This window comes from Nipponia nippon, unplaced genomic scaffold, assembly GCF_047370975.1.
Source record: "Nipponia nippon isolate SJK-2023a ecotype South Korea unplaced genomic scaffold, ASM4737097v1 scaffold_5, whole genome shotgun sequence".
Classification (NCBI taxonomy): Eukaryota; Metazoa; Chordata; class Aves; order Pelecaniformes; family Threskiornithidae; genus Nipponia; species Nipponia nippon.
The window spans coordinates 81,363,818-81,381,867 of NW_028262369.1; the positions used below are offsets into that span (position 1 = coordinate 81,363,818).

General features: G+C 35.8%; 1 protein-coding gene across 2 annotated transcripts in view; it reads left to right on the plus strand.

Moving 5' to 3' along the window:
* FAP (fibroblast activation protein alpha) overlaps positions 1 to 18,050 on the plus strand; it is a 41,022-nt gene that overhangs the window by 18,228 nt on the left and 4,744 nt on the right. For both annotated transcript variants that reach the window (XM_009462002.2, XM_087733158.1), the window contains exons 12-22: positions 1,038 to 1,082; positions 2,776 to 2,880; positions 2,967 to 3,037; positions 3,623 to 3,676; positions 4,010 to 4,134; positions 5,362 to 5,409; positions 8,294 to 8,392; positions 9,149 to 9,218; positions 10,443 to 10,637; positions 13,491 to 13,545; positions 16,610 to 16,709. In XM_009462002.2, coding sequence (XP_009460277.1) covers positions 1,038 to 1,082; positions 2,776 to 2,880; positions 2,967 to 3,037; positions 3,623 to 3,676; positions 4,010 to 4,134; positions 5,362 to 5,409; positions 8,294 to 8,392; positions 9,149 to 9,218; positions 10,443 to 10,637; positions 13,491 to 13,545; positions 16,610 to 16,709 — 967 coding nt within the window. The remainder of the gene's footprint in view (positions 1 to 1,037; positions 1,083 to 2,775; positions 2,881 to 2,966; positions 3,038 to 3,622; positions 3,677 to 4,009; positions 4,135 to 5,361; positions 5,410 to 8,293; positions 8,393 to 9,148; positions 9,219 to 10,442; positions 10,638 to 13,490; positions 13,546 to 16,609; positions 16,710 to 18,050) is intronic.

The window sequence follows — 18,050 nt, forward strand, 5'->3', positions numbered from 1 at the left end:
TTTAGAAAGCAAATTCGTTGAATTTATTTCAAACTGTAAAGAAATACTGTATTAAATGAACAGTATAAAGAAAAGTTTGCAAGATAAAAAAAGAAATACATTGACTGAATGCAGAATTGTTAAATATTAAATCACTTGCTCCATCCAACAAGCAACATATTACACTCTTCAATGAAAAGGTCTTAGGAAAGTATTGAAAATGCACTAGAAATTTCATAAGTAAAACATAAATAAAAATGTAAAAGCTGCAGGAGGTACTGATCCATTTATGCTCAGTATAAGTCTTTTCTAAAATCAGCTTTAAGAATGTTACAAGGAGTTAAGACCTGCTAAACTTATATTCATAGTCTCGGCATATGATAATCTGGGAGATTTTTGCTGCCTACGTTATATTTGCCAATCCTTAATTCTTCTTTCTAAATACACTATTTGTGAGATTTTTTAAAAGTCTCGAAAATTGGGCCTTTTAATATGTCTACACTAAGCACCAAATATGGAGACCCTTGATTTCTATGTGCTTTAATTAGCTAAAGTATTTGGCTTCTATTTTTTAAGGCTTTTAAGGTTTACATTTAGAAGAGGTACCTAGTAGTCACATTATCCGTTGTTATAAATCAACATCACAGCTTCGAAATGAAAAGGAATATGTCAAATGAACCAGCTGAGAATCTAACATAGATTTTTAATATTATTATTCCTGAAATTACTTTATTTGTTTTTTTACTGAAAAATTCATGAGACTAAGTAGTTTTTAATTCTTGCTTTCAGTGAAAATGTTGCATAAGGTTAAAAAAATTACTTTAGATTTTATTTAGCTCTGATGACAGCTGTTAAAAAATAATATTTTAACTAACATAATGGTATTAATACAGCAATATTATTTACTTCAGACAACCTTCAAGTCCCTGAACCTTCATGGCAAGTATTCTAAAATTCTCTTTTACAGGCAGCTACAGGTTTTTCATTTGAAGATTTTGTATCTCCATAAACTCATTCTTGAACTTCTTTAAGAGTGTGCAATTGATTTTGTTTTTCAGAATCGACAGCACATAGAAGAGAGTCAAACAGGATGGGCAGGCGGAGTAGGTTTTCTTATTGTACTGTTTTGACTTAATGAAAAGCTACAGCTTTCTGCATCTTTACAGCAATTTTTTGAAACATGAAGCACCAGTCTGAGTCATACAGCACTACTGCTTAAACCTGTTGCACTGTAGGATTGAGACTTTTAATGCTGATGTTTTAAGGCATGATATCTGGCTACCTGCTTTCTGAGTTTAAAAACCCTTTTTCTGTCTCTGATTAGACACTATACTGAAGGGAGGGAAGTCATGAAAAGTGGTAGATTCATACTGGAATGTAATTCTTAGAAGCATCCTGGAGGCAAAGAATAGATGTAAAATTCCTCTGATGTCACTAGGGCAAGAGATAAGATCGGTCATACCATAGCTTTTTAAGAATAAAACCTGTCCATTCAGAACATAGTTTTAGTGCCAAGTGCTGCACATCTTCAGCTAGGGAGGAACCTTCAAGGTAAGACACCCCACTTAGAAAGGTAGTTCATACTTCTCTGCAGTTACCCCTAAGCAAAAGAAATTTTCTCTACCCAGTAACCTTTATCTTGAAAGAGACATAACACCTGTCTTTGGGAACTCACAGTAAAAACAAACCTGCAAGGAAATTCTAAGAGCAGGAGATCAGTATTTGCAATCATATATTCTAACAGTGAATATGTATTATTGCTTATGTTTACTCCTCAGGCAGGTGAAGTTACCAGAATTCAATATGGGGAACCTCACACTGTGCCTGAATATCCTGCAGTGGACTTAACTGAGAGTTTCGATTTTCAGTATGCTGTCCTTTAAGAGACGTGGTTTTATTTGAAGTGAAGATTACACATTTACAAGGATTGGTTATTTTACTTGGTCCCTTCCTTTTTTTGCCACTTCTCTTGAGGTTGTGATGACAGGTTTTTATTAGAACTAAAGAAATTGGACACATGCATAAATCCCTGCTTTAGCCTTTATGGGATTTCAAGCATTAGGAATATTAGAAGCAGGCTCCAGAACAATTTAGCTTCTGGTCACAGGTTCTCATCAAGCTCAGGTTAGTATTATTCAAAAGTCTTACTCACTCAGGAATGTTTGGTGGTATGTTTAAAGTGCTTGGAGGTCATTCTTCTGTGTTCATATTTTGAAAATAAAACTCACAGTTGCAGTAACTCATCCTAGACTGACAATTTTAGTAAAGAGGTGATGGTTTGAAAGAAAGCAAAAGTTGAATGGTCTTATCTGGGATAATCTGTTCTTTAACATTAGTGGAATAGTACGGGAAACTTCAGATATCCATTTGCTTAGTGCTGTATTGGCTCAGAGAATCAGCCAGACCCTGTGGTCCACAGGATTTTCAGTCTGGCATCATTCATGAACATTAGCTTTATTCAGAAACTTATTTTTTAAAAATCAATTCTACGTATTTTTAAATAACTAAAGAAAAGTCATTCAGAATATACAAACAAATTATTCCACTTATAAGTAGAGAGCTTACATTTGTGGGGTACTTGAGTTATCTATATTATCAGCTTGAGAAATCTGACATGACAGGTTAGAAATTGTAATGTGTGCTGACTGGGAGATTGAATATCACAAGTAAATGCTTGTGCAAAGTAGTTTGTCCCATCTGAACTGATTAAATAGTCTTGTTACTTTTAGTATGTGTACTATAATCTGCTAAACAGCTTGGACACACTTACATCTGATTTTTCTTCCATTGTTTCAGTTCTTTGTTTCTACACCATATTTTACATCAGACAGCAGTTCATACTACAAAATTTTTAGTGACAAAAATGGTTATAAGCATATTCATTACATCAATGACTCTGTGGTAAGTCAAGCGAAGTGTTCTACATTGATCTGTTTTAAGTTCCTGAAAGAATTCTACAATATTCAGTAACTTACATGTCTTCACAGGAGAATGCAATCCAAATTACAAGTGGAGAATGGGAGGCAATATACATTTTCAGAGTAACAAATGATGCAATGTAAGTATCATGAAGAAGAGAACAGGTTGTGAGTGTTGCCATTAAAGCAACACTTAATTATTGGAACACCATTTGTTAACTCATCAAGTTATAACTAGGTATAATTTGTTTTGTATCTGAATGCATCCACAACAAATTTGTATGCAAAGGCACTTGACAGGTTTGCAAACTTGGTTTACTTATGGGAGATTCTTTGCAAATTGCCTTCATTTTACTATTCATTTTCAATCACCTATCTTAGAGAGATTTGGTTAACCCTCATACAATTTGTAATTACTTCAATTCTCTGTCTTTTTGTGGTCTCTCATTCAGGTTACTATATAGATAAATACACCTTACCTAATTGGAGTGATTAGCTCATGAGAATTAAGATAGAACTCCTATTCATATGGTTTATTTGTCACCTAATCAGAGTTTGAGCAAAGATTTATTAAGATAAAATGTATATAAGCTTAAATTACTCTTCCACCACATGCAGAAATCTGAAAAAGTCTAAGTTAACTTCCAAGACGGCTTTTCATCTTGATGCTGGTTCATAGGTCATCACTTTATGGATTATTTATTAACATATAAATGAATTTACAGTTTCTATTCAAGCAATGAATTTGAAGGCTATCCAGGAAGAAGGAACATTTACAAGTAAGTGTTATCAACGTTATCTTAATGATACTAGGTTGACAGAAGATAGGTCTGGATTTGTCAGTAAAATAATTTAGTTTCAAGATGTTTGAAGTGTAATTTCACAAGCTATTTTAACTAAATCTTGACCTCAGATTATATCTGAGAATTGAGGAGAAATAGCATCTAAAGTTTAAATATACACTTGGAAAAAAAAATTATTAAAAGGGAAAACATTTATTTTTAAATTGAACTGTTCTGATAGTATAGTACCTATGTTCTAGAATATGAGGCAGACACATGTGAAGTTAGTTGCAGCAAAATAAATATTGCTTTATTTTATTTCTCTCCTAGAATCAGTATTGGAAGTAATCCTATCAGAAAACAATGCATTACTTGCAATTTGAGGAAAGAGAGATGCCAGTATTATACAGCAAGGTTCAGTGAACGTTCTAAGTATTATGCCTTGATCTGTTATGGTATGTATAGCATGGGAACAAACATATAAGCAGTTGTTCTTTCAAATTTATCAGAGGCCTAGGTAATATTGATTATCCCAAATGATAGCTAGATGAATCATAGAAATTTCACAATAATCAGGAGAGATTTCCAGAAAGAAACTTTTCCATGTCCAAAAACTTTGGGAAGATGTTTCAGAAAATACAAATATTTTCACTCTATATTTTTTTACTTTTTCAACAAAAATCTTGGGATTTTTAGAATTAAAAACAAATTTGTGAAAGTCCTTCATGGCACAAAACAGATTCTAATCTGTCTCGTCAATGTCATGCTTTTTCTTGCAGCACCAAGAGGAGGTTTTAGAAACACACACAGATTTCCAATTCATGTGATCAAAGTTAGCTATGAGAAACTACTACAATATGTTTCCCAATTGAAATTATTAAAACCTGTGTTAGCCACAAAATGTTGGATATTTTTGCTACCTGAGAACATTTTTAATAACTGAACTAAGAAAAACTCAATTCATCAAGATGTATGATCACTGAAACCATTTGTAACACAGAAGTATTAGATGATGTCTTAGAGCTCTGTTGAAATAAGTTAGATTATTTCAGTGATCTGAGGTTTCATCCATTGGTGTAATCAAAGAACAGTGAAGTCACAATCTAAAAAAAGGAAAGAAAAATATCCAAGGTTTTCCTTTTGCGTATGCCATGTGAAGTTTACTGTTCTTCTGATTCTGCACTGACTGATCAGCTGAAGAGTTCCTTAAAACTTCCCTTGAGCACAGAAGCAAATGTAGCAAATAATAACACCTTTCAATCATTCTTGCACAAAATAGTCTGTAAGGTCGTCACCAGATGAAAGCCACTCACCTTCACAAATATGATCTGACATCTTATCAGAAGAATGTTTCACATTGTTAATTCTGCATTCACCTTATGTAATCACATCTCAGGTATTAACTAGATGTCACTTCGTCTCTAGGGAGGAAGAGTTTGTTAGTAAAGTTACTTCTATTATGTTTGCTAAGCAATGCCTCTATGTATACAAGTCTATGTACACACAGTACCTTATGGATTTTGTGCAGAGGGGACTAGTGGGTTATACAGCAGAGAAGATTCAGATTTGTGTATCAACTTTGAGCTCTTTAACACCTGTCAGTTACTAATGTTAATGTAATACACACTCCGTCACCAAATTCCAGCTTCAAACTATAAACTGCCTTCTTATTCTTATGACAGGTCCTGGGATTCCCATTTCTACTCTTTTTGAGAACCACGGTGACAGAGGTACTGCAAATATCCTGCCTATTTCTGAGCAATTGTTTTTCTCATTGATCGTCACTATGCAGATCCTCTAATACAGTATTTAGGATTGTGATCAAGAAGCCTTTCATCTTGTTTGTTATAAAAATATCTAGTGTCTTTCTAGATTTGCTAATTAGTAAAATCCAAATATTAATGAACACACTGATGCCTTTATTTTCATTCCTGAGTCCAGCATTTTTATAGCATCCTGATGTTTTTCCTGTTTACACACTATAGATGCGATGAACATCGGCAACTCTTTGTCTACCAAATATTAAGTCAAACTTTGCAAAAAACATTATTGTGATTCCCAAACTATTCTTTTTCACATTTGGATGAAATCACAAAATGTTCTGATTTTTTTTCATGAAGCAACCCTACCCTGTACAAAAGGCAACAGTGTACTATTTAGAGTTTGCAATTTGAGCTATTGTACTGTACCAGTTAGAATTTGGATCAGTGACTTGCTCTTCAGCCATCAGTAGAGATGTCAGGGAAGAGCAGAAGCTCTTTCAGATGAGCAGTTCCAATAACTGCTTCAGACAAGGTGTAATTATTGGTACAAAATGGGAACTCCAGCAAGAAACATTCAGAGCCCTCATTCTTTAAGTAGCCTGTTAGTGAGGACCGTTTGCAACCAAGCCAAGCAGGAATTGAATTTGCTAACCACAAAAATATTAATTACTCTGCAGTGAGTTTTCTCTCTCTGCCCCTTGTTTTTCCCTAAAAATTCTTCTCCAACTTAAAACCCTCAGTCCTGAAATGTTACAAAAACTAGCATGGTCCTGTAAAAAACTTCAGTGATTTGGCATTCCCCCTTCCTTCCCTAATAATCAGTGGAAACACAATGCTAGTTCTAATGTCAGGGTCCTTACAGTTCAGCCTGTATTGATAACCCACTATTAACTGAGTGTTGTCTGACCAGAAGAAACATACATAAAAACATGAGGAAGACAAATGCCACAATATTGTTAAGCTAAATTAATGAGTGGTGTTTAATGTAGAAGTCAATGAATTGCAACATAAGATTATTTTGACTCCAACAGGAGCTGGTACATCTTAGTTTTTAAGCACTCAAAAATGTTTGCAGATGGAAAAGATTGGTCAACATGTCTATTGCAATTGTGCTGTAAAAACACTGTGTTGTTCTGGTATTTCTTTTGCAGAAGGTTTAAATAGGTTTAAAGATTTAAATACAGCTAATGCATGGATTTTTTCCTATTTAATCCATTGTCATAGCTCTCTGTTTTCCATGATTCATTATGACCATGCGTATCAAGGGCCCCTACTACTTCCTTGTCAAAGTATGAATTGCATGCAGCTAAGTGCCCGGCTACAAATACATGTTTCTTAATGTCTCTGCAGGAGAGAACAGTTTCATTTAATGGATCTTCACCACTGGTTTCATGATGCCTTACTGTGCTGTGCTTCAGGAATAAAAACAAATTCAAGCTTCTCTTTGACTTTTTCATGACCCTTTTTGGATTAATTTTCCTTAAGTCCCTTGCTTTCATAAGCTCTTTTGTGGTGCAGAACTATTTTTAGTAGATCCATTTTCATTGCAGTTGGCAGCATTTTGAAAATATGTCACCTATGAATTTTAGTAGAAGGCAGTTAAACTAACATACACCAGTTTGGAAGCTCCTTCCAGCATGCCTTAAATTCATTTGTGTAATGGGCAAGTTTCAGGAGTTTTGAGGAGAATGATGGAAAGGGTTCAGCTGAATTTGGGTGAGTATCCAAAGCTAGGATGATCTTTCGGCCATAAAAACCCACTTGAACCTGCAAAACTTGTCAAGAGTACTTTGAAAGAACAAATTCCAGTGTTATATTTCTGGTATGTCCTGAGCACTATCTAGCTCAAGATGTGCTGAGAGAAGTACTTCTTGTATTTTTTTGAGCATTTCTAGAAACAGGAAGTGGTTGACATTAAAAAAAAGGTAAACTAACACAGAAAAATCTCCTGCAGTTTTAAAAGGTTCTTCCGTTTTGAAAGTGAAGCTAAAAGTCACAGATTTCCATTATGTACAATATTCTTTATCCATCACTACTCGTGGGAAAACACATAAATAAACAAGTAATACCCAGTGGATTCATAATATATAGTTCTGCAGTCTATGCTGGAAATTAACTAAATTTTAAATAGTAATTTTTAAATGATGTAACTGTAAATTGGGTCTAAAGCAAGTAAAACAAAAATTTTAAATACTTTTTAGATTAAAAAAAAAAACAAAAGAGGTTCACTAAGTGTGCAGTAATATATTACTAAGGACAGTTCTGTGGTAAGTCTGGTATCTTTGTGTAGGAATACACTGTACAATGGTTAAGCAACGGTTTACCACAACCCCTTAAGAAACTGAATTTCCTGTGTTAGCCCAGAAACAAGATATTCCCAAACATCTATGTGCTTAACCACACTGCCCAAGGCTCTCAGAGGTTAAGCTGATGTTACTGTGGTAAGCAAGAGAGGAGATATAGGACTGTGTTTTGCATGATGGGATGAATTTTGCATTTTCAGCTCCCACCATATTACAAAACTGGGATGAGGGCTCTGAAGGAGAAAGGAGTTTCTTCATAACATCCGGGACTCTAACACTCAGAGGCAACATGTGAAATGATTTGCATTGCAAAATGTACACCCCATAAAAATCTAACGAATATTTGTGCACTATAATACCAGTGCCTTTGTTTTTATTTAGCTATGTGATCAAACCCAATTAGAAGTGTCTGAGTTGATTTCATTACTCTGCTTGTAAAATTTCACAGATTTCCTTTCTGTTCTAATAACACAAAATAAAGGAATCTCAATTAATGAAGAAGAATAAGCAAGAAATTAGTTAATAATTCAGGCATTTCTTTTACTTAGAGCTCAGAGTATTGGAAGACAATTGGGAATTGCAGTCTGCTTTGCAAGAGATCAGACTGCCAAAAGAAGAAATTAATAAACTTGAAGTGGATGGTATAAGTAAGAATTACATATCTTTATTATACTTTTTATTCCTATTATTTTAATATTTTGCCTTCATTTTGTTATAGTAAGTATTGTCTTTCTGTAGAGCAAACTTCTTAGCCTGTCAGATTGAGAAGAAGAGGCCTGGTTCTGCCATTTGACAACAATCAATTTGTCTGTGCCTCAGGGTATCTCTCAGTAAAATAGTAGTTTAAATACATCTCTGCTTCATAATGCAATTTTTTTTTAATTCTTTAATACTATTGGTAAAGTGTTTAAATATTGTGTTAAAACATTATAGTATGGTGGTAATAAAATGTGAACTGTAAACTGCTGTTCATGTGTTACACATTATATTGACTTGCATACACTGTTGTTTTCACTAGTGACTGTACAAACAATATTCCATGGTAATGAATCAGTTTAAAGTCTCCAAAACTCATTTCTCATAATCTTAACAACAGTTATATTCCTAGTTGTGTTTTTCTAGGCACCTGGAAAACTGAGAACCTAGAGTTATGCGAAATAATAATTTTATGCATAGCTAAATTAAAATAAAAGTGTGCACTTTATTTCTTCAAAGTTGTTCTTCAACAGCTCAATATAAACAGTTATTTGCATCAGTTCTTTGATTCACAGTTCATGCATTGTGTAGTTTGTGCTGATTCATTTTCATATTTCATTTTCATATACTATTACACCAAATTCTGGCTTATGCTTGGAGGAATCATTTTAACCATTAACAATATAATTTTAATATGTCTTTTCTAGCTTTGTGGTACAAAATGCTTCTACCCCCACAGTTTGATAGATCCAAGAAGTACCCTCTGCTTATTCAGGTGTATGTAACACTTCTTTTCTTTCAACGTTGTTGTTTTGTCAGAAAACATACTTCTTATAATTTAACAAAACCTAGGACATTTGCAACATTTTATGAAGCAAAAGCAAAACCACTTAGTTCTCTTTTGTTTGTTGTGGTGTTTTTTTTAATATATTTCTGGAATAGAAGTTCAACCCAATGGAAATCAATGAGGTTTTTAATGTTAATCTTATCATGGCAAGGATAAGTTTCTCAGAGAAAGAAAAAGGATAAAAACATGTAGGCTACTGCTTGGAGTTCTTACCTCTATTGCTGCTTCTGTTTATCATGAGGCAGTCTGAAATTAATGATTTCAGCTTTGCTAATATGAAAAATACAAGAGCCTGCTTCATTTTTTAAGAAAAAAACCCCAAACACCCCTAAACCATGTGGACTGGCTTCTTTGATCAAATGTTCCTTCCAAAGAGCATTTGACATGAATTTAGTTTATTACAGGCAGCAAAGGCAACAAAAATTGCAGTGGTGCAAAAAGAATTAGAAAGGAGAGCTGAGTGGGTGTAATAAACGTTACATCATTTTTTATTAACCAGTGATGATCCAAAGGTCCAAGAATTCTAAGTATGATTGAATGAAGTTTAGAGTAGAAGATTAAGTCAGTCCTGTCCTTGAGGTCAAATGCGTAATTTACATTAGGCCATTCTCATGAGGACTATCTTTGTGTATTGCTCAGCTCTGTGGGGTGTGTTCTGCCCGCAGCTCCAACAGCACATGATATTCCTTACTGAAACAAAGAAGGTCTGGGGATGGCCAGAAAGTGTAAGGAGCTGTGCTTTTTTCTCCTGTTTTCTTTGGCATTGCTGACTGCATGTGGAGATCAAATGCAGAAAAGCACCAAAAAGCACTGTTACACCTAAGGAATTTGGAGAGAGGAAAGAATTGAGTCTTTGAGGCATGACCCTTCTAAGGATTCCCCTTAGGACAAGTACCTGATGCTGCACCTCTTAGTCTGAGCTAAAACTAATGATTTGCCTTAGGCGTAAGACCTAAAGGATTCAAGTGGATTTTAGATAGCAAAATCTCACAAATATATGAAAATGTTTGTCTACTGAGCTCTCTGAAGCACAGCTATATAGCAAAATACTTGTGGAGAAAATGTAAGAAGTACCTATAGCTATAGGCCAGTATCTGGTAATCATTTATAAATTTATAAATATGAGTTGAAAATGTGTGAATTTTCATCATCAGGTATGGAGGACCTTGCAGTCAGAATGTAAAGGAAACATTTAGCATTAGCTGGATAACCTATCTTGCAAGCAAAGAGGGAATTATTGTTGCTCTAGTGGATGGCAGAGGGACAGCTTATCAAGGTGACAAGATTTTGCATGCAGTATATCGAAGACTAGGAGTCTATGAAGTTGAGGACCAAATCTCAGCAGTGAAGTAAGTAGAATATCTCCCTGTATAACTGTTGTATTTACATACCTACAAGAAGTAATGTGAAAAAAATATTAAATATACTTCTCAGGCTTTCTTCTGGAGAGCTGAGCTTATTTCTCCAGGAAATAAGACAAGACAACTTGTAGAAATAATGAGGTGCTTGATGTCAGTGAGGTTTTGTGTGGTATACTAAGTCCACATTTGGACCTCACCACTTCCATTTTATAAAAGCATCATCAGAGGCTTCAGTCCTAGGCCTAAGGAAATACAAGCATCAGTGGGGACCTCACCACTTCCATTTTATAAAAGCATCATCAGAGGCTTCAGTCCTAGGCCTAAGGAAATACAAGCATCAGTGGTGAGAGGTAAGCCAATGTATTATCCATTATTCTGAAGTTTTCCCTGTACGGGAAACCTACCTCAGTGACCATAGCGATTAGCCAAAGATACATAGTGAGGTACCACAGTGATTAGCTAAAGGCCAAATGTGAAGTTTGCAGCAGAACTGAATCCTGACACAAGCCTTCTAGAGCTCGGTTAGTCATAAACTTGCCTTCCATGCTATTTTAGGATAGTTACGAACAACAGAAAGTCTCTGAGGTCCTCTGGTAGCTGTTCCCCAACAGTGTGCTCCTTTGCATCGAAACACTTGAAGTGTTCCAAGGGAAAATAATTCCCTAAGCAGAGGTTTTGGGAGGGAGTAAAAGCTGAGGTTTTGTAAAGAAAGGCAGCCTGTTAAGCTTACAGATGCAGTAGCACTGCTAAAGTGAGCATTTAAAGAAGTGTTAGTTTGGACCCCACAGAAATGAGTGCAAGGCAGGAATAAGGAATTTAGTCTGGCCTTTGGTCTGGAATTTGACCCATCAGAGCATGGACAGATTTCCAGGTGCAGTAGTAAATACCCTCTTTCCCCCAGTAATAGACATCACTGGAACAAGCTCCCCCAGGAGGTAGTCACGGCGGCAAGCCTGACAACATTCAAGAAGCATTTGGACAACGCCCTCAGACATATGGGGTGATTTTGGGGGTTGTCCTATGCAGGGACAGGAGTTGGACTCAATGATCCTTGTGGGTCCCTTCCAACTCAGGAAATTCTATGATTCTATGATAACTCTGAGTAGCTTAGCTAGAGATCGGATGTAGCAGTCCAGGTTTCCACAGCTTTCTCTACTTGTTTGAGAACACTGCCTATATTTACAAGTGTGTGTGAGGAGGGTATCTATTCCTTCCTCTTTCTGCTTTGTGATAATTCATTTCCTCCTCAATGATATAAACACATCTTTATCCTTTTCAGTGATAAATGAAACAGAATAGCTATATATCATGTCAGGTTTTTCTATTAATCTATTATTTTATTTTCTTTCTTGAAACTTTTAGCAGCAATGGCATACTTTAAAATATTACAAGAGAGAGAATGTTTTTTTATTACTCTGAATCGTCACTCAGACATAAAATGTCAGAGGCAGAGGGAACCTAAACTGATTCCGCAGTTGCAAAATCTGCTGAGACAGGCTGTGAAGAAATGACCTCAGACTTCACACTTCCCAGTTTTCTGTCAGCACCTAGACTAAATTTTTATTCAGTATTGCATTCCATCTTCCTGATCTAACACATGGTTTAAGATGCATGATTTTTAGAGAGGATCCTATACTCTAGTGGGAAGTTCTTGGAGGGGTTTTACTGTAGGAGGAACCCCAGGGATTAAGACAGCAATATAACAAAGCTGAATCATTTTTTGGCTTTTCTAACTTTGTCCCACCCAGATAGTATCCCGCATTTTGGGCGTTGTCAGTCACGCGTGCTTGTCCTAACAAAATAAGGCTAGCAGTTGCTGATGTGTGCCCTGGGATGTATCTGAATGTATTTTGTTTATCTGTCACTCTTGAACCTTTGTGGTCTTTTGCCTCATCCTCTTTTCTTTGCTGTTGCTAATACATCTCTGGAAATACAGCCTTCAGACTCTGATGCAGGATTTTTGTAGGAGACCTAGTCTTTGTGATTCTCTTTGACCTGTTTGCTGAGCGCATAAGCCAGGTGCACCTTTCATCCATTGCAAGCTCATTACCTACTTGGAGCATTAGAAGATGTTTTCCTCATTATTATTTTTTAATTATAGTATCAGTACGTGCTCTTCACTTTCCAGGCACATAAAAAAGAAAGCTTATTGCTCCAGGGAATCCGTAATCTCAGAGGTTGATACTATGCCTCTTGAGAGATCAGAGTATCAACTCATTGTAAGATGAGTGTGTTGAGCATCTTGCAGGATAAGGTCTGAATGTTAATGTAATCCAGCACCTTTGGCATTAAAACGATGAAAATGATAATAGCCTGCAGGAGGGTAGGGCTATGGGAAATGAGGTGTGGTTATTAGGAGGAGTACACTTTTTGAACTTTTTTCTCTGCATGTGTGTGAGTGTATGTCTGTACATATGCATATGCACATGTATATGTATATATAAATATGCACATGTACAACATGAGTATAATGTATGATGTTTAAGCTAGTCTAGACTAAATATCCAGGTGGATTCTAAGTATAAGAAGAAAGAACTTTTTTGCCAAGGAGCCAGTTGGTCAGAGTCCTCATCCACTGGAACAAAAATTATTATGAAGAAAGTACTAATTTCAGCATTTTTTATTCTCTCAAGAAAAATACTTCCTTTTCCTCTGAAATATCTATTAGTTGAATGATTGATGCTTTGTAGAAATCAGACATGCTATGCTGACTGTCAGTTTGCTTAAATTGGTGGGATGTGTGGAAAAAAGTGAAAGAAAAAATTATTTTTTGCTAATTTGTTATAGTATTAGCAATCTTTTGTCATAATGCATTTATTTCTGTGATTTTCTTTTCCACAGGAAATTTATAGAAATGGGTTTTATTGATGAGAAACGAATAGCAATATGGGGCTGGGTAAGTGCTTGGTTTTTTTGTATCTATCTGTAAATAATCCTGTAGTATATTTTTTTTAATTCTTCCTTATTTTGTCCTAAATCTGTATACAATTTCTTCTACCAGTGTTTGATGGTATTGCCAAAGGGGATAGTTCCTGTTGGTGCATATATACATGCAATTGCAACAGTGCAAGCCCCCAAAAAGGTATCTTTGGCAGCTCAAGAGGGAATTTTGAAAAGCTTATGTCTAATACATTGTTTGGACTTGAGGTTAAGCAAAACTGAGACATTTTAATTGGCTTTATTTTTAACTTAGGGACTTACTGGCATGGTGTCAAAATTCAAGTATTATCCTTTCTGATCTGAGATTAAAATAATGGGAAAAGTCCTATGAATACCTATCAGAAAATGTGACCCTTGCATCATTCTGAATCGCGGTATACTTGGCTGGCTTTGAAATGGTCAGCAGGGATGAATCTGGGTCTGAGGGATGTACAACATTGACAACTTCACCAAGAAGTGGAAAAACTGAACAGTATAGGAGTCATTCCAAATAATTAGCCAGTCTGTTTTTCATCTTTGATTTTTTCATGTACTTTGCTCCCAGAACCTTTTATAGCCAGATGTATTGCAAGTCTTTGTTATTAAATGGCCAGATTCCACTACCCTTAGGGACTGAGAAATAGAGTATAACACCTCAAGTACAAATTTTAGGATAGCACTGCATTCTAGTAGGAGAAAAATAAATTATTGGAATAGTTGGGGGTCTTTTTCCTGTGCTGTCATCTTCAAAGTAGGACCATTCAGGGAAATGAGATGCAGACCTATTAGTGGTGTTATGGGAGAGCTGAAGCCAACTTCAGTGGTAGCACAAATGCCACACAGCCCCTTTATAGAGATTTTGAGAGTGTTTAGGCCATCTGACTCAATTGCTCATGTTCATCATGAATGGCTGGATCAAGAATGCATAGACAGAACTGGAGCCCTGCCTCCTACCCAGCTTCAGCAGCTTCAGCATAACAGAATTACATTATGCAGGAGAACAAGCTGATAAGCAACACCTGAAGGTCTCATGGATTAGGGACAGTACTGTAAGGAATGCCAAAGGGGGTTGGAGGCCAGACCTACGTTAGTCACCCTTACTCATTCTCTGAGTAAATCAGTATCAGCTATCCAGCAGTAACAGGCAGCACTAACTAAAAAAGCTTACAGAATAAACTGGTATGTTAGCTGCTCTTTAATATTTTCCAATATTTTTCTCTTTATACATGTTCATTTTTCTCCAATGATCATTCAGAAAGACCTTTTATTTCATTCTCTTTAACCGCCTGTCTTTGCCAGGAGAATTATTCTGATCTGTCACTGTTTGGTTTGTTTATTTTTTTGCTTGTTTTTGTTTGTTTGTTATCACTGGCCCAGTTTCATTGTAAGAGGCTTGCCCAGAAACACACTAGAGGGTGGACCTTTTAAGATTCAGTTCAACTGTAACTATAGAAGTTGCCTGATCTTAGATAGCACATGAGCAGGGTTGCTAAAACCTTTCTATGAAGCTTCTACTAACTAATATTTAAATTACTTTGGTCAGATGCTGCTATAACACCAGGATAAAATGGGGTACCATATGGTGAAATTAAGTGACACAGACACTTACAAGTGACTAATTCTAAAGTGGCATTAAGTAAGTTAAGGCCACATGAAAATATTTTATTTTTTTAATCACATCATATTTTATTTCACCACAGTGTTTCCAGAACCAATTAAGAGATTTCACACATCTAAAGCATTGTATCCCAGTAGCGGATATAATATTCAAATAACAGCACTATTGCCAAACCTGTCAGTCTTTTTTTCCATTTTTTTCCTATTTATTATACCATTTGCTGGTCCATAACCTTTAAAAGGAGTTGAAAGGTGTCTCCTTATTTATAGCCTGGAGCTTGGTAGGTATGCATGAACTATGTAGCTCATCATACTTTCAGACTCACCAAACTCTTCTGGATGGCAAAAGCTCTTAAATAACCACGAAAGCAATTCCAGTTTTGAACTCTATACTCTCTGCTTTTTACAGTGCATAGATTTATCTGCCTGATCCTAATCCTTTACTTTTTAGCCTTGTGGATAATCTTCAGAATTCTTCATGACACACCCCATATTTTTATCCCTCCCTCCATTCCAAAGTAAACAGTAACCCATTATTTCCCAAGGACCTTATGCAAGTATTTTCCAACCCCAGTTCCACATCCTATGGACAGCCAAACCAAATGCTTTTTATTTACAGTATTTTCCTGTCTCAGCAACTAGTCCCGCACAGTTGCACAGATCTATTCTGATACTTACTTACTACTTTACCTAACTTCCAGCTATGAACTTATTCTTTCTTGCTGGGTCCCAGTTTGAGGAATCAGGCCGGAAAATAACAGGAACAGTGGCAGGCAGTAGGGAGGAATTGCTCCAACCTCAAGTTCTCAAGTAGCTGAGCCGATTAGTACTGATGATGGGGTTGGTTCAATATGCCAATCATTAGCAAAAGCTAGGTAGTTTGTTAAGGGAGGGAAAAACCTGTAACTCTTCTGGGAGGTGCACACTGAAAGGATGAGAGGCAACGAACACAAGTTGCCACAAGGGAAGTTCTGTTGAGGTTTTCGGAAAAAAATTTTTACAACAGTGATCAGCATTAAAACAGATTGAGTAGAGAGGCTGTGTAATATGGATGTGACTCTGATTGACCTCATTTAAATCTGAAGTTAGCCCTGTTTTGAGATAGAGGTTGCACTAGATTACCTTGAAGAACCCTACCAACTTAAATTTTTCTGTGATTCTAAGTGGTAATAAGAGCAGTATGCTGTGATAAGCATTGAAGAAGTAGCAAAAAAGAAGCGAGTCAATAAAATTGTCTAGTCTCTCTCACAAGAAATTACATCAGTTCCATTTGAAATAAATAAATTTAAAGGAAAAAAAAGCTTTTGTTGCTTTGTCCTCCATGCATTCAAATATTTACTTTGGAACTAATTTGTATGAGTTTGATTCAGAAAACAAAATGATACTTCACCAATAATTTTAAACTGTCTGTGATTTTTCCCTAGTCCTATGGTGGGTACGTAACTTCTTTGGCACTTGGATCTGGCAGTGGAGTATTTAAATGTGGAATGGCTGTAGCTCCTGTTTCCAGCTGGGAATATTACGGTATGGAAACTTGTCATAAATACTGACTTGGAAAGCAAGATGTAGCATTTAATGACTTTCTAAATGAAATCATTGTAGGAGACTGGCAATATGAAACTTAAAGACACTGCAATTACCTAAACATAAAACTCTTAAGACCTTAAGTTTAATGTTTTCCTTGCTGAAAATAACTGACTGCAACTGGCAGTTTGGAACAGACTTTGTCACATAGAAGGTACACCCAGATAATTCCATATGCATATCTGTAACAGTAAGTGTGTAAAGCTGTCTTGATAAACTGCTATATACTCAGGAGTAATGTCCCTAAAAATCCTGTTAAAACAGTATAACTGAATTCAGAAACAGCAGAAATGATTTTTCTGCCAGTAATGGAATCACAGCGCACTTCAACTTCAGATACTGCAGATGATCTCTGTCAGGAATCAGTATCTCTGATGACTGCAAAGTTATTTCCCAAAGCAGTGGAAAAGAGGCAGTCAGTTGTGTCTGATATAATTTTTTTTTTAAATTAAATATTTCTCCCTTTAGATGTTTCTCAGCCATATCTCCCGTGTTGTTGTGTTATGAGACATATTTTTATTTATGTTTATTCACTTAGGCTCCAAACTGTTCAGAGGAAACAGCTCTGGGAGTATACTCCCAGGGCCGTACTGTGTGAATAAAGCAGGCACATAGTCATACTTACTTGCAGACCTGTTAAGCTTTTGGCATGGTGTAGAGGAACCTTAGTGTAAAAAAGAATCATGGCATGCATGTTTTCAATGAGCAAAATGTAGCACTTTGAACACATTTACTTAGCATATGGTCGTTTGCTAAGAAGTCTTGGTTATGAGAAAATTTTTTGGTTAAATGGGAAAGATTCGTTCCCTGACTGCTAGCACAGACATTCCTTGTATTTATGGTGTTTTGCAAACAAAGGGGAAAACATTTGTATGACACAGGAAGCACAGTCTTCATGTTTTCACTGGCATCAAGATTTTTTTAAGACGTTTTCACTCATGATCACAAAATTATTTCCAGAATGCAGGCATAAAGCACTATTTTTGCAAAAGTTCTTCAATAAAAGAAGAGTTATAAACATTTGTCCAAGCATTAAAAATTGAATGATGTTTTTAAGTTAAAGTAGATTAGACCCACACCATTGCAATCTTTACTGTAGCTGAATTTTCAGGAGAGAGTTAAAGAATCTTGCTAAAAACACATTGTAAAATCCAAACAGGCAAATGTACCTCCACTAAGGACGGAAGGAAGGAAATGGGAGGAAGTCATGAATCATAAGTTTTGCCAAACAGATCATGTTAACATTAGGGTGAACTGCTTTAGAGACAAAGCTACAGGATG